Source organism: Bolinopsis microptera, chromosome 1 (assembly GCF_026151205.1).
Source record: "Bolinopsis microptera isolate Bmic1 chromosome 1, MBARI_Bmic_1.0, whole genome shotgun sequence".
Classification (NCBI taxonomy): domain Eukaryota; kingdom Metazoa; phylum Ctenophora; class Tentaculata; order Lobata; family Bolinopsidae; genus Bolinopsis; species Bolinopsis microptera.
The window spans coordinates 14,749,004-14,776,395 of NC_087072.1; the positions used below are offsets into that span (position 1 = coordinate 14,749,004).

The 27,392-nt window shown below is 40.4% G+C and overlaps 2 protein-coding genes across 2 annotated transcripts; both read left to right on the plus strand.

Annotated features, from left to right (window-relative positions):
- The first annotated feature begins 215 nt into the window (after positions 1–215).
- On the plus strand, positions 216–27,371 carry LOC134826092 (nucleolar protein 14-like). The gene is made up of 8 exons (XM_063838359.1): positions 216–307; positions 528–623; positions 1,173–1,425; positions 1,639–1,769; positions 1,970–2,181; positions 2,320–2,537; positions 2,656–2,822; positions 25,884–27,371. Exons 1-8 carry the CDS (start codon positions 230–232, stop codon positions 27,240–27,242), a joined length of 2,514 nt encoding a protein of 837 aa, XP_063694429.1. The 5' UTR covers positions 216–229; the 3' UTR covers positions 27,243–27,371.
- LOC134826093 (pyroglutamylated RF-amide peptide receptor-like) lies at positions 10,660–11,994 on the plus strand. Its single transcript, XM_063838360.1, has 2 exons — positions 10,660–11,263; positions 11,403–11,994. The coding sequence occupies exons 1-2, from the start codon at positions 10,722–10,724 to the stop codon at positions 11,896–11,898; spliced, it is 1,038 nt and encodes a 345-aa protein (XP_063694430.1). The 5' UTR covers positions 10,660–10,721; the 3' UTR covers positions 11,899–11,994.
- Positions 27,372–27,392: the final 21 nt, after the last annotated feature.

Below are 27,392 nucleotides of genomic sequence, written 5' to 3' on the forward strand. Positions count from 1 at the left end.
TTAAATAATAATAATCAGGTTTTATTTGAGTCAGAACGAAACCAGAGTTTTATTTCCGCTTTAATTTTGATCGAAACCTGTACATCAGCATTTTTGATATCAAATTTGTATTAAATCAAATCCGTCTTTATTTAAAAGTGTATTAAGTTTATAGTTGAAGCATAAATAATGATTATGTAACCGATTGTGTTATTCTAAATCTAAATCTCTATTTTAAGGTCTTAGGGTCATGGCAAAGAAAAATAAGGTAGCTAAAAACCAAACCAAGAAGAAATCTGATAATGGCCAGAAAATCAATCCTTTTGAGGTGAATTGTTTGTTATTGATGTTTCTTTTCATGGTATTGAAGCAAGCCTGAGACTGCATGATCTACCAACATTTTTAACTTTAAATAATCAAATTTACAAGATAATACCAAAATTGTCAAAATGTCATCCGATAATTTCCTATCGATGAGCACACGATTTGTATTAGCTTCAAGTACTAAGTAGTTTAATCAATTCCAAAAGTAACCTGTCATTGAACAGGTATACCACAAGAAGAACAAGCACTCAGTGTTGGGGGTTAAAGAAAAGCGCATCTCTGGAATGCCCGGGGTATCTAGATCTAGAGCTAATGTCAAGGTATTCAAATTGTTTCATTTTGTCACCTTTTGCCTTTAATTTAACTAGCAGGAACCCGTATAATATAACCCTAAACGGTGTCAAGACTCAAGAGACTAAAATAATTATTACCTATTTAATTGGCGTTTTTGACACCACTTGGGGGTCCAAATTTTGGGCTCTAAAATCATTATTCCTTAGCCAATTTTTTATTTTTTCATGCTGATTTGTAGGCCATTAAAGCATTTGACCCAGTCAAAAAAGTTTCAGTTGTATATCTTTTACGGTCTTTGCAGAAAGTCGCGTTAAAGTTGATGCCGTGGTGTCAGTAAAATGGCACAGATATATATATATATATATATATATATATCGTCTCGCTTTATATATAGTAAGATAGTTTGCCATGCTCGGAGTCTTGTCTGTCTTCCTAATTTCTTATCCGCCCATAAACAGACCACCCAAAAGGTATCATTAGAATATTCTCAGCCAGTAGTTAGGCTGGTCATAGCTTGTTTTATCCCAGACGAATTTGTGAGCCTCGTTCAAAAATTCACAACAAAACAATTTCAGCGAAACCAAACATTAGGTGTGGAGTACAAAAAGCGCCACAAGAAGAACGCGTTTGTGGACGAACGGTTCGGAGCAGAGGACTCCATGATGAGTGCAGAGGACAAGATGATGGCACGATTCACTGTGGAACGACAGAAACATCACAGTAAACAGAGGTTTAACCTTGAGGAAGATGTGCTCACTCACAAGGGACAAAGTGTGGACCAGATTGAGGAGTTTGATGACATTTACAGTTCCGGAGATGAGAATGAACGTTAGTGAGCCTGTAACACCACATGACGTCACGCCACGTGCTTTTTATTATTTTGTTTATCTTTACAGTTCGCGTGGTTAATTACACGAATATGAGAAGCTGTTGAAAACTTGATAGATAACTATTGAATACTGAAATTAAATGTGTCATTAAATTTGTCATAATGTTAAGTTTGATCAAAATCAGATCAACTTGAACAAACAATTTTAACAGGTGGTCCACCGGATACTACAACTGACATGCACTTTGGTGGATTTCTTACGAAGAACGAGGGAGGCACCACCAAACATCTGTCAAGTAAAGATGTAATGGATGAAATAGTAGCTAAATCTAAAATGCAGAAGGTGAGATGGAAGGCGGTTAAAATGACCGTGAATTAAATTGATCGGTCATGTTATCACTTTAACACTTTAGTAGAATAATTGTGGATTTTCGGATTGAAAGCGGATAAATGCGTGCAATTGAATGCTAATATATTATGATACCATACTCAATCAAAAGTAACTGCTATGATAAATGAAGCTTTATATTTTTATATCATCAGATGGAAAGACAGAAGTTGAAAGAAGAGGCAAATGAAGAGACAACTCAGTTGGACAAGGATTGGACAGCAATTCACAGCTTATTGGTACCTAAACTCAAACCCATCGTCAACAATGCTCCGAGGGACACTTATGATAGAGATGTCAAATCGCTCATGTTTGAAGCAAAAGCTAAACCAACAGACAGACTGAAGGGAGACGAGGAACTTGCAAAGTACGGCCTTTAATTTTAGGAATGTAACGGACAGCTTTGTGAAGACTTCTTTAACTGGAACATTTCGTGTATAATTATTAAATGAAATATAATCTGTACTGAATAACCAATATGTGATACTAATGTAGTTGTTTTCAGGGAACGGCGGGATTTGTTGGAAAAGTTGGAAACCCAACGTCTACAAAGGATGAAGAAGGGACCGGACGAGACCTCTGATCATTCAGCAGATGCCCTGCTCACACGGAAAGTAAAGCGGAAATCAGACAAAGTTCTGATATCTTATGATGAAGAAGGAAAAATGAACAAGAACGAAGAATTCGAAAAGGCTCTTGATAGTTTGAAGAATAAGAATAGGGGTAAGTTTTCATAAATACCGAAGTAAAAAAGTAACACCATGTGCCACCTTTTTATTTGAAACATTCTGAGTCATTCCATCCATATGTAATTTAAACCTGATCCTGATATCCTCCCCAGAAGAGGATGACAATGAGAGCGATGATGAGGAAGAAGGATCCAGTGAATATGACGAAGATGGAGAAGACGGAGAAGAAGATAGTGGAGAAGAAGAAAGTGAAGAAGAGAGTGATGAACAGTTAGGTGATGAGAATGAGGAGGACCAGGCTGATCTACCCTTGATAGAGGTAAGAACTAATAAAGATAGAGATAAGAACTAAAGATAGAGGTAAGAACTAAAGAACGGGCTCGGTGGTTCATTTCATTTTTTACGTATCTTACGAATTAGTTGCTACCACGAACATAATTAAGTATTCTGACACAAAATTCCAGTTTTTGACCTTAAATTTGTGGACATTGCTGCTGTGTACTGCAAAATTCTATCTGGCTTGACGGGAGGGATCTTACTACTATACTACTAGTTAGTGACAGTGTTTGAAACATTCCGAAAGTGGTTATTGAGGTGCCAGTAATTTAAATCATTGACGTCAACTTGCACTGGAACTTCATTTAATACCCTACCCATTAATGTCAAATGTGACGTAATAGTTGAGTTGTTGTAACATAAGATAGCCAATTAAGACTTAATTTATGAAACGTGATACCCATCATCAAGTTTATCTTACTAGCGACCAAGAAATATATTGTCCTATGCCAAGTCATTCACCTGGTAACTTCTATTTTAATTTTAACTGGATCTAATTAGGTCTAACTAGAATCTAACTAGTAATTTAAAAGTTTTGAATTTATCAGGCTGCTTAAAACGACTAGAACAATCGTAAAACTAAGTCAAAACTTAATGTTAATGTTCAGCGAGAAAAAGTATCCAAATTTAGTTTGTCGTTGAATTTAAAATTTAACTAATTAAGCTTGGATTCGTAATCATAAACTTATCACAACATCAGTAGAATAATATTGCAATTAACATTATGATTTTTAAATAGATTTGTCCCTCTGAAGTTTTCCTTATTCCAGAGCTTTGAAAGTGGTTAAATTATTTCGGATAGTACAAATGAGAATGCTCTAAGTGTTTTTTTTCCTTTGGTTAAACATACAATATTTGCTGAAAACAAAAGTGTTACAATTTCCAGCTCAGCTTATTTATTTTAATATTCTCAAATTTAACAAGATTCTGTCATCAAACCGTCATTTCGAGCATCAAACCGTCGTTTCGTGCTCAACCAGGCTTCTTGTATTTTCGTAGAATGAAACTTCTGGCTCTGAAAAATATTCGTTAAAGACTTTTTTATTCACTATTTGGTCGTGTCAAAATATAAAAATGGAAATAAATGTGATCATAGTTGAAGTTCAAATGCATAAAATGGGGACAGTTAATAGTTATCGTGAATCATTAAACCTAAGCTATGAGATATCAAAATTCTAAATTACAGTTTAATTCCATCACATTCAACTTCGTACCTAATGCTGAGAGTGGCAAGGGCAAATAAAACCGGAGATGCAATGAAAGATGTGTTGCAAAGTGAGCAAACATATGAAGCCTTGCCCGGAGAAACGACCGAAAACTTGGGACCGCTAGGCAATAAATAAAGAAATTGCCCATTATATACAAATGAGAACACACGATACCCCCTCTGTAAAGTACAGCGCTAGTAGACGTATCAAACTCCCCCATGGTGGATATAGTGTTTGGAATAATGGTAACCAGAAACAAACACGCGGTGAGTATGACAGTTAAAATGCTACTGCGTGGATCTGTAGCCCCGACCCGTCTAGCACTTTTACCCGCTTTACACAGCTGATGTATCAACAGAGATGTTGTTGCTAATATGACTGCAAGCGGACTGTAACAAAACGTGATCATAACTGTGTCCATAAACAATGATCTCGAGGAGAAATTGTAATCGCATGTGTAACCTCTGAAGTCGAAATAGGTATCATTCTTGTCTACAATGAAGAACGTAACTGGCACACTTAAAGAATAAGTCCAAATAATTGCAGTTACTTTGATATGGAACTTTCTTCTAACAAGATGTGTCGCTCTAAAAGGATACTGTAGGATGAGGAGCCGGCTTGTTGTCATCGCACAAACGAACAATAAGCTCGCCGTATAAACATAGTTGTGGAACACAACAAGAAAATTGAGAATAATCTTGTGCGAGGGTAGGGACCCAGATGTCGTTTCTAACACAAATAAACTTTAAGGAGGCTTCTCATCAGTAGCCGCACCTCCTTACTCGGTTTCTGAATTGGAATTCTATGGGCTTCCAGACGGCCAGACCGAGTATTACCACCCCATCCTTCTAGAGTTCATCACAAGTAGCACCCACCTTGAAGATCTTTGACACCCAGACACACCCCATTGGCGAACAAACTTTGGATATAATCTTACATGCTCCCGAAGGAATCCCTGGTTTATGGTCTTTCTCATCGTCACCAGCACTTTCACTAGAGTCACCAGCCCTTTCACTGGAGTCATCAGCCCAATCACTGAAGTATACAGAAGTATAGTTGTGGAACACAACAATAAAATTGAGAATAATCTTGTGCGAGGGTAGGGACCCAGATGTCGTTTCTAACCCAAATAAACTTTAAGGAGGCTTCTCATCAGTAGCCGCACCTCCTTACTCGGTTTCTGAACTGGAATTCTATGGGCTTCCAGACGGCCAGACCGAGTATTACCACCCCATCCTTCTAGAGTTCATCACAAGTAGCACCCACCTTGAAGATCTTTGACACCCAGACACACCCCATTGGCGAACAAACTTTGGATATAATCTTACATGCTCCCGAAGGAATCCCTGGTTTATGGTCTTTCTCGTCGTCACCAGCACTTTCACTAGAGTCACCAGCCCTTTCACTGGAGTCATCAGCCCAATCACTGAAGTATACAGAAGTATAGTTGTGGAACACAACAAGAAAATTGAGAATAATCTTGTGCGAGGGTAGGGACCCAGATGTCGTTTCTAACCCAAATAAACTTTAAGGAGGCTTCTCATCAGTAGCCGCACCTCCATACTCGGTTTCTGAACTGGAATTCTATGGGCTTCCAGACGGCCAGACCGAGTATTACCACCCCATCCTTCTAGAGTTCATCACAAGTAGCACCCACCTTGAAGATCTTTGACACCCAGACACACCCCATTGGCGAACAAACTTTGGATATAATCTTACATGCTCCCGAAGGAATCCCTGGTTTATGGTCTTTCTCATCGTCACCAGCACTTTCACTAGAGTCACCAGCCCTTTCACTGGAGTCATCAGCCCAATCACTGAAGTATACAGAAGTATAGTTGTGGAACACAACAAGAAAATTGAGAATAATCTTGTGCGAGGGTAGGGACCCAGATGTCGTTTCTAACCCAAATAAACTTTAAGGAGGCTTCTCATCAGTAGCCGCACCTCCTTACTCGGTTTCTGAACTGGAATTCTATGGGCTTCCAGACGGCCAGACCGAGTATTACCACCCCATCCTTCTAGAGTTCATCACAAGTAGCACCCACCTTGAAGATCTTGGACACCCAGACACACCCCATTGGCGAACAAACTTTGGATATAATCTTACATGCTCCCGAAGGAATCCCTGGTTTATGGTCTTTCTCATCGTCACCAGCACTTTCACTAGAGTCACCAGCCCTTTCACTGGAGTCATCAGCACAATCACTGAAGTATACAGAAGTATAGTTGTGGAACACAACAAGAAAATTGAGAATAATCTTGTGCGAGGGTAGGGACCCAGATGTCGTTTCTAACCCAAATAAACTTTAAGGAGGCTTCTCATCAGTAGCCGCACCTCCTTACTCGGTTTCTGAACTGGAATTCTATGGGCTTCCAGACGGCCAGACCGAGTATTACCACCCCATCCTTCTAGAGTTCATCACAAGTAGCACCCACCTTGAAGATCTTTGACACCCAGACACACCCCATTGGCGAACAAACTTTGGATATAATCTTACATGCTCCCGAAGGAATCCCTGGTTTATGGTCTTTCTCATCGTCACCAGCACTTTCACTAGAGTCACCAGCCCTTTCACTGGAGTCATCAGCCCAATCACTGAAGTATACAGAAGTATAGTTGTGGAACACAACAAGAAAATTGAGAATAATCTTGTGCGAGGGTAGGGACCCAGATGTCGTTTCTAACCCAAATAAACTTTAAGGAGGCTTCTCATCAGTAGCCGCACCTCCTTACTCGGTTTCTGAACTGGAATTCTATGGGCTTCCAGACGGCCAGACCGAGTATTACCACCCCATCCTTCTAGAGTTCATCACAAGTAGCACCCACCTTGAAGATCTTGGACACCCAGACACACCCCATTGGCGAACAAACTTTGGATATAATCTTACATGCTCCCGAAGGAATCCCTGGTTTATGGTCTTTCTCATCGTCACCAGCACTTTCACTAGAGTCACCAGCCCTTTCACTGGAGTCATCAGCCCAATCACTGAAGTATACAGAAGTATAGTTGTGGAACACAACAAGAAAATTGAGAATAATCTTGTGCGAGGGTAGGGACCCAGATGTCGTTTCTAACCCAAATAAACTTTAAGGAGGCTTCTCATCAGTAGCCGCACCTCCTTACTCGGTTTCTGAACTGGAATTCTATGGGCTTCCAGACGGCCAGACCGAGTATTACCACCCCATCCTTCTAGAGTTCATCACAAGTAGCACCCACCTTGAAGATCTTTGACACCCAGACACACCCCATTGGCGAACAAACTTTGGATATAATCTTACATGCTCCCGAAGGAATCCCTGGTTTATGGTCTTTCTCATCGTCACCAGCACTTTCACTAGAGTCACCAGCCCTTTCACTGGAGTCATCAGCCCAATCACTGAAGTATACAGAAGTATAGTTGTGGAACACAACAAGAAAATTGAGAATAATCTTGTGCGAGGGTAGGGACCCAGATGTCGTTTCTAACCCAAATAAACTTTAAGGAGGCTTCTCATCAGTAGCCGCACCTCCTTACTCGGTTTCTGAACTGGAATTCTATGGGCTTCCAGACGGCCAGACCGAGTATTACCACCCCATCCTTCTAGAGTTCATCACAAGTAGCACCCACCTTGAAGATCTTGGACACCCAGACACACCCCATTGGCGAACAAACTTTGGATATAATCTTACATGCTCCCGAAGGAATCCCTGGTTTATGGTCTTTCTCATCGTCACCAGCACTTTCACTAGAGTCACCAGCCCTTTCACTGGAGTCATCAGCCCAATCACTGAAGTATACAGAAGTATAGTTGTGGAACACAACAAGAAAATTGAGAATAATCTTGTGCAATGGTAGGGACCCAGATGTCGTTTCTAACCCAAATAAACTTTAAGGAGGCTTCTCATCAGTAGCCGCACCTCCTTACTCGGTTTCTGAACTGGAATTCTATGGGCTTCCAGACGGCCAGACCGAGTATTACCACCCCATCCTTCTAGAGTTCATCACAAGTAGCACCCACCTTGAAGATCTTTGACACCCAGACACACCCCATTGGCGAACAAACTTTGGATATAATCTTACATGCTCCCGAAGGAATCCCTGGTTTATGGTCTTTCTCATCGTCACCAGCACTTTCACTAGAGTCACCAGCCCTTTCACTGGAGTCATCAGCCCAATCACTGAAGTATACAGAAGTATAGTTGTGGAACACAACAAGAAAATTGAGAATAATCTTGTGCGAGGGTAGGGACCCAGATGTCGTTTCTAACCCAAATAAACTTTAAGGAGGCTTCTCATCAGTAGCCGCACCTCCTTACTCGGTTTCTGAACTGGAATTCTATGGGCTTCCAGACGGCCAGACCGAGTATTACCACCCCATCCTTCTAGAGTTCATCACAAGTAGCACCCACCTTGAAGATCTTTGACACCCAGACACACCCCATTGGCGAACAAACTTTGGATATAATCTTACATGCTCCCGAAGGAATCCCTGGTTTATGGTCTTTCTCATCGTCACCAGCACTTTCACTAGAGTCACCAGCCCTTTCACTGGAGTCATCAGCCCAATCACTGAAGTATACAGAAGTATAGTTGTGGAACACAACAAGAAAATTGAGAATAATCTTGTGCGAGGGTAGGGACCCAGATGTCGTTTCTAACCCAAATAAACTTTAAGGAGGCTTCTCATCAGTAGCCGCACCTCCTTACTCGGTTTCTGAACTGGAATTCTATGGGCTTCCAGACGGCCAGACCGAGTATTACCACCCCATCCTTCTAGAGTTCATCACAAGTAGCACCCACCTTGAAGATCTTTGACACCCAGACACACCCCATTGGCGAACAAACTTTGGATATAATCTTACATGCTCCCGAAGGAATCCCTGGTTTATGGTCTTTCTCATCGTCACCAGCACTTTCACTAGAGTCACCAGCCCTTTCACTGGAGTCATCAGCCCAATCACTGAAGTATACAGAAGTATAGTTGTGGAACACAACAAGAAAATTGAGAATAATCTTGTGCGAGGGTAGGGACCCAGATGTCGTTTCTAACCCAAATAAACTTTAAGGAGGCTTCTCATCAGTAGCCGCACCTCCTTACTCGGTTTCTGAACTGGAATTCTATGGGCTTCCAGACGGCCAGACCGAGTATTACCACCCCATCCTTCTAGAGTTCATCACAAGTAGCACCCACCTTGAAGATCTTGGACACCCAGACACACCCCATTGGCGAACAAACTTTGGATATAATCTTACATGCTCCCGAAGGAATCCCTGGTTTATGGTCTTTCTCATCGTCACCAGCACTTTCACTAGAGTCACCAGCCCTTTCACTGGAGTCATCAGCCCAATCACTGAAGTATACAGAAGTATAGTTGTGGAACACAACAAGAAAATTGAGAATAATCTTGTGCGAGGGTAGGGACCCAGATGTCGTTTCTAACCCAAATAAACTTTAAGGAGGCTTCTCATCAGTAGCCGCACCTCCTTACTCGGTTTCTGAACTGGAATTCTATGGGCTTCCAGACGGCCAGACCGAGTATTACCACCCCATCCTTCTAGAGTTCATCACAAGTAGTATCCAAATTTAGTTTGTCGTTGAATTTAAAATTTAACTAATTAAGCTTGGATTCGTAATCATAAACTTATCACAACATCAGTAGAATAATATTGCAATTAACATTATGATTTTTAAATAGATTTGTCCCTCTGAAGTTTTCCTTATTCCAGAGCTTTGAAAGTGGTTAAATTATTTCGGATAGTACAAATGAGAATGCTCTAAGTGTTTTTTTCCTTTGGTTAAACATACAATATTTGCTGAAAACAAAAGTGTTACAATTTCCAGCTCAGCTTATTTATTTTAATATTCTCAAATTTAACAAGATTCTGTCATCAAACCGTCATTTCGAGCATCAAACCGTCGTTTCGTGCTCAACCAGGCTTCTTGTATTTTCGTAGAATGAAACTTCTGGCTCTGAAAAATATTCGTTAAAGACTTTTTTATTCACTATTTGGTCGTGTCAAAATATAAAAATGGAAATAAATGTGATCATAGTTGTCTGGTAAAATTAAGACACTTCCAAAGCTCACTCAAAATAGTGGTTTAAATTCTGAACTTAAGTTAACCTCCAGTTGACAGCTTCAGCACTTACAGTCTTTATCGCAATTATACGATTCTATAAATTATAGATTTTTGTCAGGAGTTGACAGTTGGAAGATTGGATTGATTTATAAATTCTTCCGTCAGTTAAGCAGTCATCTGTAGCAAGCACTTAAGATTTTAGATTAGATCAATTATTATAGACGATGGGAGTTTTTTCCGACAAGAATAATCCTCAATTTGCCTTAAACATTATACATAATGTAACCGTTGTTTCAATCATCAGCCTTGTAGATAAGTAGCGAGTTCTTGAAAAAATTGTGTCATGGTACTAAATCGTTTGTTTAGTAGATCTGTACTAGGGTTATATCCGAACTAGAGCTATATAATAGTTAGTTGTATGTAAAAACTCGTTAGCTGATATTATTACACATTTTGTCTTCTGAATTCCTTGCATGTTAATTGTACTGGATCCTACTCTTACAGCTTTACAGATATCTTTCATTTAAGAAACATTCTCTAGAAACATTTCATCTGTTGTTGTTATTTGTGCATTGAGAAGAAGTAATCCCGAATCACATACCAAAGAAATATGATGTCTGATGGGACACCTGCTTCATACCCGAACCAATCTATCCCCTACATCAACTACCAGCTCCCTCCTTACAGCACAGCTGCTCTCATCATCTGGTCTCTGCTCACTGCTATCGTATCTCTGTCAGGAAACTCCATCATCCTCGTCGGCACGATAAAACACAACGCTATCAAACTCGACAAACTGTCCCTGGTCCTGATAAAGAACCTGGCGATATCTGACATTCTCAACACACTTTTAGTGGTGATTCCAGGTATGGTGACACTCCACGCCAGGGGCGCCCTCTTTCAGGACAACCTCCTCGTCTGCACCCTCTCCAGCTACCTCCAGTTTGTTGTACCCATCTTTAATTCCTTAGTTGTGTGCGCTTTGACTGTCAACAAACTGATGATCCTCTTGGATCCTCTGAAGACGCTTTCTGGTAGTGATATGACGGGGTACTTTCTGGTGCTCGGAGCTTGGATCTGTGGCTTGGTTCCAGGGATCGAATATTTGATCATCAGAGAGAGGGAAATTGTTTTCGATACAAGAATATGCAGGTTTTTTAATTTTGTTAACAATATCTGACATCATATTTGATCACTTCATTATAAGTATGTAAATGTCCCGTAAAGTCATTTAAAGCTTTCATTATTTCTGTTCATGAACAAAAATCTGCTATATATATATATTTATCAGGTGCATATCAAAGTGGACAAAATCTTCCAAACAAAACCTGTGGATGATCCTAGACAACATCACATCCATTCTCTTCGTCTTAATTCCCTTTATTGTCATCTTCGTCGTCACCATCGGGATACTCTCGTTCCTCAAAAAGAACAGCACCTTACAAAAACAAAAGATTGCACTGGTCTTGAGTGTGTCCATCCTCCACCTCATTTCCTTTGTTCCTTACCTCCTCTACACCGTCTTGATGAACGTCATGAAACCAAGCGCTGAAGTTAAATACAGAAACAGCACAGTTGCACAGTTGTATGCTGGTGCTAGCTACGTTAACTACCTTAACACCATGTGCAATCCTATTCTGTATTATTTCACCAGCGCTAGTTTTGGTGCTTACATCAGGAGATGCACCAAGAATTGGATGGGGAGGATTGGTAGAGTTGGAGATGGAGAGATGCAGAATACTGGCACTACAAGTGTGGGTGAGAGGTATTCTATAAACAGAGCGTGATTGCTGTCCACTCAAACATTTCAAGTGAGAAGGACTCTATAAACAGAGCGTGATTGCAGTCCACTCAAACATTTCAAGTGAGAAGGACTCTATAAACAGAGCGTGATTGCAGTCCACTCAAACATTTCAAGTGAGAAGGACTCTATAAACAGAGCGTGATTGCTGTCCACTCAAACATTTCAAGTGAGAAGAACTCTATAAACAGAGTGTGATTGCTGTCCACTCAAACATTTCAAGTGAGAAGGACTCTATAAACAGAGCGTGATTGCTGTCCACTCAAACATTTCAAGTGAGAATGGTAGAATTTTTGTGTAAAGCTTTAGGACTATCGTTATCATTTCTTTTTCTAAGACTTTGTGTATTTTACATAGCCATTTTGTATTTGATATTACAATGCAAATTGCAATGTTTAGTATCGTCTATTCACAATATATTTTTACAATCCTTTCAATATCATTTTTAATTTTTACGTACTGGTCATTGGTCAATGGTCATAAATAATGAACAACCATACCATAATAGCACAATCTTGGCATATATTAATTTAATTAAGCCACTATAATGCCTAAATACAGGTTAAGCCGCTTGAGCCTTAGGGGCGGAATTTTAATGAGATGTTATGACGTTTTGACTTGGTTACCAAAGCACGACATGGTGTGCGACCGTACAATAAAGTAACATAGTGATGGTTAATAGACTTAGGTTGGTTTTGTGGTAGTCCAAAGTCCAATATTCAAATCTGTCCATTAAATTCTGTGTTGAGTTGTTTCTAAATCAGTAATGGTGATGACAACTTTCGATGAAACCGCTGACCATTTTGCCCAAATATGTCCGCCTGTTCCCATTCTTCTTTAATATCCGTCATTAGCTCGATCTTAGCTACGACCAGTAAAGGTGAGCTTTCTATTCTTCCAGAAGATGCAGTTGAATTGATCTAGTCGAGAATTAGCTCATGTCTAAATCATAATCAATGTAATATGAAGGATTACCAGCAGATCTGTACAGATCCCAAGGACAATTATAAGCATACTTGCAGTTGGTAGATGTTTGTTGGACATCAACTGATCAACTTACTAAACCGCGCATGCATTTTCGACGCGGTTTGCCTTGCTACAGTAATTTGGTATGTGATTCTTTTCTGGGCGCGAAATGAGTTCATGAATCCGAGATTTTGGAACAATTTTGGAACAGTGAGACAGAATTGAGACAGAATTGAGACAACTTTGGAACAGGCTTTTGGGGCAGTAGTTATGCCTGGGTTGACTTAAAATCTATATGGTATGGTGGAGGGGTATGTTTACTAACATGTTCAGCCACTCAGAAGTGCCAAATGATCCCCTGGTTCATGAAATGAACGAAATGAACAAAAATGAACTTTACCCTAAAATCGCCTAAACTGAGTTGAAACCGATCAGAGTCTGTTGGTATTGATACCAGGAGTGTCCATGAAAAGTTTGGTGGCCCTAGCAAGCTCAGAAAAGGCTCTGGGGGCAATGTTCCATTTTGGTTTCAGAGTAGTTGGGATTCTGGAACAGAATTGAGACAACTTTGAGACAGGCTTTTGGGGCAGTAGTTATGCCTGGGTTGACTTAAAATCTATCTGGTATGGTGGAGGGGTATGTTTACTAACATGTTCAGCCGCTCAGAAGTGCCAAATGATCCCCTGGTTCATGAAATGAACGAAATGAACGAAAATGAACTTTACCCTAAAATCGCCTAAACTGAGTTGAAACCGATCAGAGTCTGTTGGTATTGATACCAGGAGTGTCCATGAAAAGTTTGGCGGCCCTAGCAAGCTCAGAAAAGGCTCTGGGGGCAATGTTCCATTTTGGTTTCAGAGTAGTTGGGATTCTGGAACAGAATTGAGACAACTTTGAGACAGGCTTTTGGGGCAGTAGTTATGCCTGGGTTGACTTAAAATCTATCTGGTATGGTGGAGGGGTATGTTTACTAACATGTTCAGCCACTCAGAAGTGCCAAATGATCCCCTGGTTCATGAAATGAACGAAATGAACGAAAATGAACTTTACCCTAAAATCGCCTAAACTGAGTTGAAACCGATCAGAGTCTGTTGGTATTGATACCAGGAGTGTCCATGAAAAGTTTGGTGGCCCTAGCAAGCTCAGAAAAGGCTCTGGGGGCAATGTTCCATTTTGGTTTCAGAGTAGTTGGGATTCTGGAACAGAATTGAGACAACTTTGAGACAGGCTTTTGGGGCAGTAGTTATGCCTGGGTTGACTTAAAATCTATCTGGTATGGTGGAGGGGTATGTTTACTAACATGTTCAGCCACTCAGAAGTGCCAAATGATCCCCTGGTTCATGAAATGAACGAAATGAACGAAAATGAACTTTACCCTAAAATCGCCTAAACTGAGTTGAAACCGATCAGAGTCTGTTGGTATTGATACCAGGAGTGTCCATGAAAAGTTTGGCGGCCCTAGCAAGCTCAGAAAAGGCTCTGGGGGCAATGTTCCATTTTGGTTTCAGAGTAGTTGGGATTCTGGAACAGAATTGAGACAACTTTGAGACAGGCTTTTGGGGCAGTAGTTATGCCTGGGTTGACTTAAAATCTATCTGGTATGGTGGAGGGGTATGTTTACTAACATGTTCAGCCACTCAGAAGTGCCAAATGATCCCCTGGTTCATGAAATGAACGAAATGAACAAAAATGAACTTTACCCTAAAATCGCCTAAACTGAGTTGAAACCGATCAGAGTCTGTTGGTATTGATACCAGGAGTGTCCATGAAAAGTTTGGTGGCCCTAGCAAGCTCAGAAAAGGCTCTGGGGGCAATGTTCCATTTTGGTTTCAGAGTAGTTGGGATTCTGGAACAGAATTGAGACAACTTTGAGACAGGCTTTTGGGGCAGTAGTTATGCCTGGGTTGACTTAAAATCTATCTGGTATGGTGGAGGGGTATGTTTACTAACATGTTCAGCCACTCAGAAGTGCCAAATGATCCCCTGGTTCATGAAATGAACGAAATGAACGAAAATGAACTTTACCCTAAAATCGCCTAAACTGAGTTGAAACCGATCAGAGTCTGTTGGTATTGATACCAGGAGTGTCCATGAAAAGTTTGGTGGCCCTAGCAAGCTCAGAAAAGGCTCTGGGGGTAATGTTCCATTTTGGTTTCAGAGTAGTTGGGATTCTGGAACAGAATTGAGACAACTTTGAGACAGGCTTTTGGGGCAGTAGTTATGCCTGGGTTGACTTAAAATCTATCTGGTATGGTGGAGGGGTATGTTTACTAACATGTTCAGCCACTCAGAAGTGCCAAATGATCCCCTGGTTCATGAAATGAACGAAATGAACGAAAATGAACTTTACCCTAAAATCGCCTAAACTGAGTTGAAACCGATCAGAGTCTGTTGGTATTGATACCAGGAGTGTCCATGAAAAGTTTGGCGGCCCTAGCAAGCTCAGAAAAGGCTCTGGGGGCAATGTTCCATTTTGGTTTCAGAGTAGTTGGGATTCTGGAACAGAATTGAGACAACTTTGAGACAGGCTTTTGGGGCAGTAGTTATGCCTGGGTTGACTTAAAATCTATCTGGTATGGTGGAGGGGTATGTTTACTAACATGTTCAGCCACTCAGAAGTGCCAAATGATCCCCTGGTTCATGAAATGAACGAAATGAACAAAAATGAACTTTACCCTAAAATCGCCTAAACTGAGTTGAAACCGATCAGAGTCTGTTGGTATTGATACCAGGAGTGTCCATGAAAAGTTTGGTGGCCCTAGCAAGCTCAGAAAAGGCTCTGGGGGCAATGTTCCATTTTGGTTTCAGAGTAGTTGGGATTCTGGAACAGAATTGAGACAACTTTGAGACAGGCTTTTGGGGCAGTAGTTATGCCTGGGTTGACTTAAAATCTATCTGGTATGGTGGAGGGGTATGTTTACTAACATGTTCAGCCACTCAGAAGTGCCAAATGATCCCCTGGTTCATGAAATGAACGAAATGAACGAAAATGAACTTTACCCTAAAATCGCCTAAACTGAGTTGAAACCGATCAGAGTCTGTTGGTATTGATACCAGGAGTGTCCATGAAAAGTTTGGTGGCCCTAGCAAGCTCAGAAAAGGCTCTGGGGGCAATGTTCCATTTTGGTTTCAGAGTAGTTGGGATTCTGGAACAGAATTGAGACAACTTTGAGACAGGCTTTTGGGGCAGTAGTTATGCCTGGGTTGACTTAAAATCTATCTGGTATGGTGGAGGGGTATGTTTACTAACATAAATGTTCTATTTTGGTTTCTGGAACAGAATTTTGGAACAGAATTGAGATCAACTGATCTGGTATGGTGGAGGGGTAAGTGTGCAGCCCTAGCCGTAGTTATTGACGTCGAATAGAGAAGTGACATAATGAGCTAACAGTTTAATATCATTTATAAACATAAATATACAAAAACACTCCAATTCAACGTCTGGCACGTTTGGGAGCGTTTAGAGGCTCACTATCACTCCTCATTCTCTTGCCCTGTGCAGGTTGTATCACTCCGAATTGATGTGAACTGCATAGGTGCCATTTGAGAGTGATGTGATCTAAGCCTTTTTGCAAATGTGAACTGCATAGGTGATCTATGCCCTTCTGCAAGTGATGTGAACTGCGTAGGTGCAATTTGCTTATTGTTTGCGCCACCGGACGAAGGGGTTTATAATTATTAGATGTCGATGCGCTTTCTGTCCAGGCAGTACAGAAAGCGTTAGTAGGTGAACATCGGCCATCATCAATACCACATGCCATAAGAACACGAACTTCGGCCCTCGTTAATACCGCATGCCATAAGAACACGCCCATCGGGCCTGTCTTTGACTATTTCCAGCAGTACAGTTACCTTAGTAGATGAACATAAGCCCTCATTTATACCACGTGCCATAAGAATACGAACATAGGCCCTCGTTAATACGACATGCCATAATAACACGAACATCGGCCCTCGTTAATACCACATTCCATAAGAACACGAACAACGGCCCTAATTAATACCACATGATCTGTTCGTGACGTGAACTGTTCGATAAATACCACATGCCATTAGAACACGAACAACAGCCCTAATTAATACCACATGATCTGTTCATGACGTGAGCTGTTCGATGAAAACCACATGCCATAAGAACACGAACAGCGGCCCTAGTTAATACCACACGATCTGTTTGAATGACGTGAACTGTACAATTACAAGATCCGATCAGAGAATGATCACGTGCATGATGCTTACTTGAGCAGCATCAGCTTGTTATCCCTGTCACCGGACGAAGGGGTATAAAGGATATCACGACGAGGATCATTCATCTTACCCACCATCTTTACAGCTTTCACTACAACATCTCAGACAGTTACAACACGAAAGCACCTACCCCTTATTCCTTAGTCAGGAACGTAGTTTACTACTACTTCTTCGACCCTTCTTCCTTGCTCGGAAACGTAGCTTTCTGCTACTTTCTGTTTGACAACACACCCTACATACCCTCCTCCTTAGGTCGGTAACGTATCTCTCTGCTACCCCCTGTCCTCCATCACTTGTCGGATCGATGGATCGACAGCTCATCACATCTTACATTGACCTTATTCGTGGTTCACATAGCTTAGGTTCCGTATTTGGCATTTATTTCCATGACATTAAGGACGAATTACCTCCTCTTGCATATGATTATTCTGATGACCTCACAGTATGTTCCTCTGTAGTTCTTAGGCTAGAATGTGGAAATTATGTATTCGTATCTGAGTTAGCCCGAGGGACCCCTCTGTAAGATTATTCTGTGGCTCAAATGTTCAAATGATTTATCCTCTGTTAACTGAATATAAGACATTCTTTAGACATTTCTTTCCAGCGAAACATACGTTAGAAGTTTACGAAGGTTTTAATCAGAGTAGTCTTGATAAGGATGGTTCTATTTATTCGCTGTTGTCGTTATATAGTTGTATTATCACTGATAGAGCCATCAAGTTTAACCTTCTTGAGTCCCAAAATCTCCACAATGAAATCGTTTCGAGTTTTAGACGTTCAGTAGATTCGAATCAATTGTTGAAATTTTTACAGACAATCTTTCTTCCGGTAGATAAGATTAGGCCAGATGTATTGTATTCTGTCATAATTTTCACAACAGCAGAAATGTTGGATTTAAAAAAATCCAAGGATGCAGCAGCTCGTGAGGCTTTCAAGAAGAAGCTTCAGACTCAGTCAGCTAAGCAGCAAGCTGAACCGTCGTTGACAGATTCCGACGATGATTTTGAGCAACCACCCAAGTATAGATGCTCTGATCAGGCTGGCCCGAAACAGTTCGATAAAACCTCTGAACTTCCAAAGTTCTCTAGTTTTAAGAGAGCAGATCCAGCTGTTTCGAAGAGCCGTCTAGATTCGATTAAGAAACTAGCCTCGATTTCGGTGAATGACTTGCCTTCTGTGATTAACTCGACTTCAGTGATTGATCCTGGTCAATCCTCAGTTCAGATTTCTGCTGGGGTTGGTGGGGAACAGTCAGTCGGTCATGATCAGTCTTCGAGTTCTTCCACTGATGTTCGGGATCAACCTGTTGCTTCTCCTCCTGACGAGCTAGATCAGGACCTATCCACGAATCCTCCCTTTGGTTCTGTGCAACATATAGAAAACGTTCTTAAAACCGATGATGTTGATTCTTTGAAGTCTTACAAACGTGAAATGACTTGTAGAAATTTATCTTGTATTAGAGTGAAAACGACTCGTGTACTTCATTTTCATTGCTTGTTGTGTAAGTCGTACTCATACCGTGATTTTAAGAGAGTAGTTACGCATATGTTAAAATGTTCTGCCGGGCGAAGTTTTATAACAGCCCCATCTTTGTCCTCGACTTCAGTGATTGATTCGACTCCAGTGATTGATTCGACTCCAGTGATTGATCCTAGTCAGCCCTCAGTTCAGATTTCTGCTGGGGTTAATGGGGAACAGTCAGTCGGTCATGATCAGTCTTCGAGTTCTTCCACTGATGTGCGGGATCAGCATGTTGGTTCGTCCACTGCTGAGGTTGATCGAGATCAGCATGTTGCTTTTTCTCAACCCAGAGTATGCTGGGATACGTCTGCAAATTGCATTGTTATGGCTTCTAGTGGTAAGAGGAAGCACTATCATTGTCCAGTTTGCGACAAGTCCCACGCATCTCTTTGTCGAATGAATGATCACATTGGTCTGTGTAGAATCAGAGTAGAATCGTCTGGAAGTGCTCGCCCCGGCAAGGCCGATACCACAAAATTGCTTCAGGCGGAGCTTATTTGTCCATCATCAGGTACGTATCTTGTTAGGCGGTGCGCCCAGGGGCCCGCTAGTCCAGTTCATGTAGTTCATAATAAGAATGGTTGGGAGTGTACCGCACCTCTTTGTCGTGATTTTTACAACTTCCACAACGGTAGCTTAAATCCAGGTTTTTTGTGTCAACACGTACTAGCTTGTGTAAACCGTAACCTCAATGTTCAGCCAGATTTAATTGATAGTGTTCTTACATACGATAGTTTTGGTGATGATGATAAGAATCTCATAATGGCTTTTTGTAAAACAGCTAGGGATTTCGGTCTTCCGGTCATCAAGCAGTACATTCCCACTATGGTAGATATATGCAGTACTTCTCGATATATCTACTATAGTGTGTTTGCTGGTGATGAGAAGCCGAAATACTACAGTAAGTTAGGGCGTGTAATAGTTACTTATGATAGGTGTAGTAAAACACATAAATGTGAGTGTGGCATCAAATCTTGTCTTCATCGGAAAGTTGCAGTTCTCGCATCAGAGATTAATCCGGTTATTGGTGAGTCACGCCCCGAGGATGACAGTGACCCCAATGAACTGATGTTTGCAGAAGCGATGATGCAATATGTACTAAAGAACAAAGTCATACCCTTTGACGTGACTGGATTTAAGGATCACTCACCAAAGGCGGAGTTTGCTCCGATTGAAACAAAGTGTCACAAATGTACTGATGTTGATCTTGTAACCTTTGACGTGAGCAACCGTGGCTGTATATTCACCATGCATGAAAAGAAAACAGGTGTTAAAGTTGTCACTAAGAATTGTCCTATTTGCTCCATGAGGTATAGATATGCCGAGTATTCAGAAGGTTATTTCAATTTTAATAATAATTCATTTTTCTCTATTTCTCTGATGGAAGTTGCTCTCGCAGCTTGGATCAAGAACACTTCGTTGACTGCTTTTTTTGAGATAATGTCAGTTATGACCGACGTTAAATACAACATCCACCTCTTACTTGACGCTGTTAAAGCATACATGGCCTTAAAGGATTTGAATCTTGATAAAACTCTTAATTGTTATAGGTGTGGCCATTTTCCTGTTTATTTGACGTACGATGTAATAAGGAGTGTTTGTTTTGATGTTAAACCTGGTGAAGTAACTAACCATGAGTATTCTAGCTCTTCAGCAATGCATTTAAATTGTTCACAGCACAATCTATCTAGGTCATATCTTGATAAGAAATCTCCTCATTACAGTAGCAATGTTAAGCACTTCTCCATGAAAAAAGGTCAGACTCTTCCACCTATTGTCAGTTCTAAAAATTTTAGTAGTATAGATCCATACACACGGCCCCTCCTTGCTAATGATAAAGCTGAAGAAATCAAACTGCCATTAGAACGCATAGAACAACTTGTGAATTCTACAAATTCATATAAGCAGCTTAAAGATATTTGTAAGTCACTTGATATTGAAACACGTGGAGGCAAGAGCCACATGGTTGCACGTCTTATAGACCTAGAAGGTAATACCCAACTTTATTCAGTAGTTCGCAAGAATTTTACCAAGCTCACTGGAAAATCTGGAGGTGTCTTACGAGCATTCTGTCCCCATGGTGTGTGCTATGGTATTAAGTTCCTTACAATGCCCGAATCAGTGGCCGACTATGCTAACCTTATAACTTCGTTTCAAGTTCAACCTAGCTTTAATTTTTCCGACATAGCAACGACTTGGGGCAATCACATGGAAGGAAATTATCCAGGTTTTTGTAGACCATACCGGGGTCGTTTAGGTGACCCCGAGTGCCCAAAGTCGGAAATGTACAAAGATGGTCGTAAAACAGCTATATTTAATCATAACACATACACTACCTGCCAGCTTGATATAAGTAGTTACGACCACACTTCAGTTCATCCTATAAGCTTACTTCCATCTGTTCTAATGTTGTTTGACATCTTCCATGAGTCCAATCAAACTTTAGTCGACACGTACTTAAGGTCTGTTAAATGTACTAATCTAGGAGCCTATTTAAATACGTCAGTAGTAGAACAGCAGAACCACGTCCTTGCGCTCACAAAAAGTTTTTGCAATGAGATGAGTCCTGAACAGCACATATTGTTTGTATCGTATCTTACTAGTGTCCACAACAAGAAGATAAACGATGCTTGGAAAAGTCGAGTTGAGAAAAATGTTGGAGAAGAGTGTGTGGTAGATGAGTTGGGATTTCTAGTCCGGAAGGGTGTTGAAAAAACGTCTTCAAATTCAACCCGTTTTGACACTCCTTCAACGAGTGACTTGAAATCTCCTCACCCGCTGCCTCTTCTGCAAGATCCCTCTTCTGATTCGTCAGCCCTTAACTCTGTTGTTTATGCGGTGTCATTAAGTAGTATAGGTGAACCTATACTTGATGAGGAGACTTGTTTATGCCACGAACTGCTTTCTTTTGTCTGTGGCAAGACCCCCTACAACCAGTTAGTACATTTTAGGATGAAGAAGAAGATCGATAAGAAAATTTCAGATGTAAGCGGTTCGACATCCGACCCCTGCTCGATCTTTTCTATCTGTTTTCTTCCTGATCTGAAGAAGCTTGGTGTACTGCTGATAGAATCTAAAGCAACCTCTTTAAATATGGGAATCGGTCTAGATAATTGCTTGCAATCTCAGAATTCCATGGTAGACTTCATTGTTCTTACTCAGCCTGATGATGATAAGTATTTTAATGGCGTTTGTTCACATTTTGATGTCTCTTATTTTGATAGCCAGGTGAGGTTCGAAACTGTTGCATACATAGCTAAGTCCGGCCAATCTATCTATTCAGGCTTTGTTCGTATTGGCGACAATTTTTATGAAATGACCAACAGTAAATGTAATCTACTTTCTGAGCACGCCTTTCTTGAGTTTGCTCGCTCAGCCTGCCTAGTAATATTTAAACTTAGTACACCTTTAAGTAAGAAGCCTGTAAATATTCCTGTAAACATTCCTGAAGTAGAAAGTAAGAAACCTGTCAACGTCTTTGAGTTTGAACCTTTGTCAGGGATGAAAAGAGCTGCTCCCTCAAAAGTACAAATTAAGAGGAAGAAAGTAAAGATGGGTCCGGGTCACACTACAAGACCCGTAAGTAAAACGTGGCAAAGCTGCTCAGATACTGGTAGGTTAGATTTGTATTCAGAGCAGTTTCGTATTTGCCAGTCCGCCACTTCCTGGTATGATGATATTGTTATTAATTCGTACGCCCTCATGTGCCAGTTCAATCGTTCCAATTCTTTTGTATATCAAGATACCCTTTTAGGAAGTCGTTATTCGTTAAATGGTTTTAGTCCCGTTGATGGTAAGTTTATTCAAATAGTTAATCCTAACAATAACCACTGGTTTTGCCTTTCCAACGCCCTTACATTCGTTAGAGAGCCACACGTAGTAGAGATATTCGATTCATTAAGAACCCCTCAGTCTTTAGAAACATGCATGATTATAGATAGATGTATTAGCAGTCAAATTTTACAACTGAGACCACAGACAACAGTCGTTAGATTTGTACAAACTCAAAGTCAAGGTAATGGGTATGACTGTGGGCCTTTGGCGCTTGGATTCCTTTGGTCCCTATCTCACGGCCACCATCCCTTAAAGTTTCAACATCTCAAAGGACCGACGATTCGTAGACAGGTAAGAGAAAGTTTTAGAGATAACAAATTTTTAGCTCCATGCCCGTACAAGCGTCCTGATTTGACTCCTAAGAAAATCCTTAGAACTTTCACCTTAGAACTTCACTCCAACAGGTTTGTATTTAACAACAGTTTGTATCAGTAACTAATATGGTTAAATTATTTGTAATGATTAACCTTACATCATTATTGTTATCGATGTATATGAACATTAATTTATGAGTGAATATGATTCAAATTATTTGAGTGAAACGATTTTGGTTTGCACTGAAGAAATCCGACAATCCTAATCGTCCTAATCCTAATCCTAATCCTAATCGTCTCTTCATTCCTCAAGTTCCCCTGATCTATCCTAGCACTAAACTACCCATTACCTGGACATATTATTATCACGAACCTAATCCTTACCTGGACAAATTATTGTCATCCTTACCTGGACAAATTACTGTCATCCTTACCTGGACAAATTATTGTCATCCTTACCTGGACAAATTATTGTCATCCTTACCTGGAACTGCTGTATCCTTCCCTAGTATGTAACAGTTTATTTACCTGAAACTACTCCTTATCTGGAAGTCCTCGTTATATAGCTTTATAGTACTTCCCCTGGAACTTCAACATCTCCTACTACAGCTGGAACTTACATGTCATACCTACAACTTCTCCTTCCCTAACATTGCTACATACCTAAAACTTCTCCTTCCCTAACATTGCTACATACCTAAAACTTCTCCTTCCCTAACATTGCTACATACCTAAAACTTCTCCTTCCCTAACATTGCTACATACCTAAAACTTCTCCTTCCCTAACATTGCTACATACCTAAAACTTCTCCTTCCCTAACATTGCTACATACCTGTAACTGCTACAATTTGCTATTTGCGTTAAATTATTATTATTGAATTTTGATTCATGTCTGATTATTGATTTATATGATTCGGATCTGATTAAAAACAATGAAAAAGCTGTCTTATTTTAATCGAAATAATTACAAACAATTAAAATGAAATAAGAATAAATAACAAAATAAAATATTACCTAATATATAATAACTCAGAAATGTTGACAATGTAGAAAATATAATGTGACACCGAAAATCACTATAATGTGTACACGCTGTCAAATGTGATTAGCTGTGTACACTGTACCTGTTCATAGGAATTTCTCTGATTGCTTGAAATGTAAGAATAAATGAAGTCATTCAGTGAGGGACAACAACTAAAATTGAACAGTACTGCAGTAGGTATAGATGTGGATACTGGCGGGGAGGTGATCATTGTTTGTTTACATTAATAGGGAACACATGTTCAGGAGGCTGAGGAGGTGATCATTGTTTGTTTACATTTTAGGTGGAACACATGTTCAGGAGGCTGAGGAGGTGTTACATATTTTGTATTATAGAAGGCTTGTAACACATGTAACGCCTTCTTGTTACCCCCCTTTGAGGACCCCGAATTATTTTCTGAACGAAAGCTCAAAAATAACCGAGAAATCGACCTTCTTATTAACTCATTTTGATGACCGTTTCTAACCTAAAATTGCACGAAAAATCGATTTAGCTAGGTTTCAGAACCTATAAACACTTCCTTATTCCTCAAAATCGATGTTTTATAGTTTAGAATGCAAGCAACAAGCAACATATATTTTGATCCTTCGGTTCTACAGCTCTTGACCTAGGGCTGAAACCGAAAGATCGAGGCAATCCTAACCTTAACTGATCGAACTTGAGCGAAGAGCAGAGTACGACAAAACACAGCAGGTAAGCATCTCATTTTTGTGACTGTTTCTCACCTGTACAACGTTGCACGAGAAATCGATTAAAGTTGGTTTTACAGCCCAATAACGCTTCCTTTTTCCTCAAAATTGTTGTGTTACTCAAACAAAGAACATGTTGATTCAGAAAATAATTCGGGGTCCTCAAAGGGGGGTAACAAGAAGGCGTTACATGTGTTACAAGCCTTCTATAATACAAAATATGTAACACCTCCTCAGCCTCCTGAACATGTGTTCCACCTAAAATGTAAACAAACAATGATCACCTCCTCAGCCTCCTGAACATGTGTTCCCTATTAATGTAAACAAACAATGATCACCTCCCCGCCAGTATCCACATCTATAGTACTAGATAATCGCATATAAAAGGAGTTGGCAAGATGGTGTAGAATTCTAGAGAACAGTAGATGGGACACAGCTTATTTACTACATAAACCGTACGGTTAAAATTGTATACATGCTAGACCCACCAAACTTCCCAGGGACACTTCTGATATAAAATATAAATACCAATCGATTCCAGCTCAATTCGTGGGAATTTAGGATAATGTTGATTTTTTGTTCATTTCGTTCATTCCATGAACCAGGGGAATATTTCGCACTTCTAAGTGACTGGAAATGTTAGTACACATGCCCCTCTACCATACCAGATCGATTCCATGTTAGTCCAGGCATAATTACCGCTAAAAAGCATGTTTCTAAAAATGTTTCCAAAATCTTAACTACTGCTCAGAAACCAAAATGAAAATATTGCCCAGAGCCCTTTCTGAACGAGCTGGACCCACCAAACTTCCCGGGGACACTCCTGGTATCAATAGCAATCGATCCTAATCGGTTTCAGCTCAGTCCAGGACATTCTGAGACAATGTTCATTTTTTGTTCATTTCATTCATTCCATGAATTCGATAAATATTTCAAAACTAGCTGGAAATGTCAGTACACATGCCATCCTATCATACCAGAGCAAATTCATCTTAGTTTACGGACAAATACAGCAAAAAAACATCGATAAAAAGTTGTCTCAAACTGTTCCAAAATCTCGGATTCATCTTCTGCGCGAAATCCGAACGACATAGAATTAATTAAAGGGCTCCTATTTTCGCGCGCGTGAGTTAAATTAGACGACGCGACGGACGCGATATCGTCGCGTGTCAATCAAGTATCATGTCAATGTTGGATTGAGTTTCCTCGATTATCGCCAATTTAATTACAAACTACCGAAATGCATACATCGTATCTTTGACTAGTGCTTGGTGGTATAATACTTTGGTGAGTCTTCCTGTACCAACCCAGTTATTTTCGTCACGACAAGTTGATTGATGATTTTCATTCCTACAGGACGAGATTGACGACGCTGACGGCAACTGCGTGATTGAAGACATAGAAGTCGAGGAGGATGAGACAGAGGAACCACCCCAGACAGACCACAAGGATTTGGTTCTGGAGATGACAGCCGACATTCCTTTCGTTATAGACTCTCCTGAACATCTTACAGAGTTAAATGCATTGGTGTCTGGACAGAGCGACTCTAACGTGGAGGCAATTATTAAGAGAATCGTAGCTTCAAACCATCCGACCTTGAAAGAGGAGAACAAGGCTAAAACCGCTACGTTTTATGTCGTGCTTATTAAGTATCTTGTCAGCAAATATGGGGAGGGTAAACTTTCAAAGAATGTTCTGGACGTATCTTGTAAAGCACTGTTTTCAGTTACCAAGCATGTTCAGAAAGAGATTTATAAGCATTTCTTCGATGTTTTGAATTCACTGAAGCATCTCGTCGCGAAAAACACTGGCAAATCTTTGAGTGCAGTCTTCAGCAAGCGTTATGTTATCTATCTGTACATTCTACAGAGAATTTACCCAGTAACGGACTACAAACATCCAGTATTAACGCCAGTACTCATGTCAATAAACTGGGCCCTCTCAGCCTGTTCTGTCAAGAAATTGACGGATTTGAAAGTAGGTGTGTTTTTGTGTGGCTTTGTGTTGCAGTGCTCTAAAGGAAGGTATTCTCCAGAGGTCATCTACTTTCTGACTCAAGTTTTAAGATGTTTGGCTACAGCGACCTCTGCAAAAAGCCAGGAATATGTCAGCAATTTCAAGATCAGGCCAGATGGCTTGGCTGACAACACAAAACCGGGAAAGTTGTCGATCAGTCAGTTATATGACAATCATACCTCGAAATCAGATGTCATATATGCTTTGTTAATGATCACAAGGACTGCAATGCGAAACGCTAACGACTTCACTGGGTTCAGCGGAGTATTTCATCCTCTTGTAGAATCCCTGAAACATGTGCAGGCTGAACAGTGGCACACTGATATCCAGTCCTTCATCACATCTCTCACTGCTTCATACGACCAATACTCTCAGAAAATAATGCCTTTCCTACGGTATCAAAACATTAAGCCCGTTTCAATCAAAATGTACGAACCTAAATTCGGAGATGTCTTTGTGAGAGACAGGAAGGACAAGGATGAGACCAAATATTTGAAGAAGAAGATTAAGACTGAGATGAAGGGAGCTATCCGCGAGATTAGAAAGGATAACAAGTTTATCAGCCGTGTGAAACACAAGGAGCAAGAGAGTTCTGATAAGGCGAGGAAACGTAAGGTCAACGAAATTATGGGCTTCTTGAGCAAGGAGCAGGGAGAGGCCAATGATTTGAAATACAGAAAGAAGAGGGGACAGATTTAGGATTCTTTTATTTTTAACTGGGTAACTTATTCTTAACTGTTATCTTCAATTGATTTTATCGCAATAATTTATTGACTCAACAGATTGTTTTACACTATGATACCATGTTTATGATTAATTTAAATTCGACAGCATGTCCTTAATACTTCA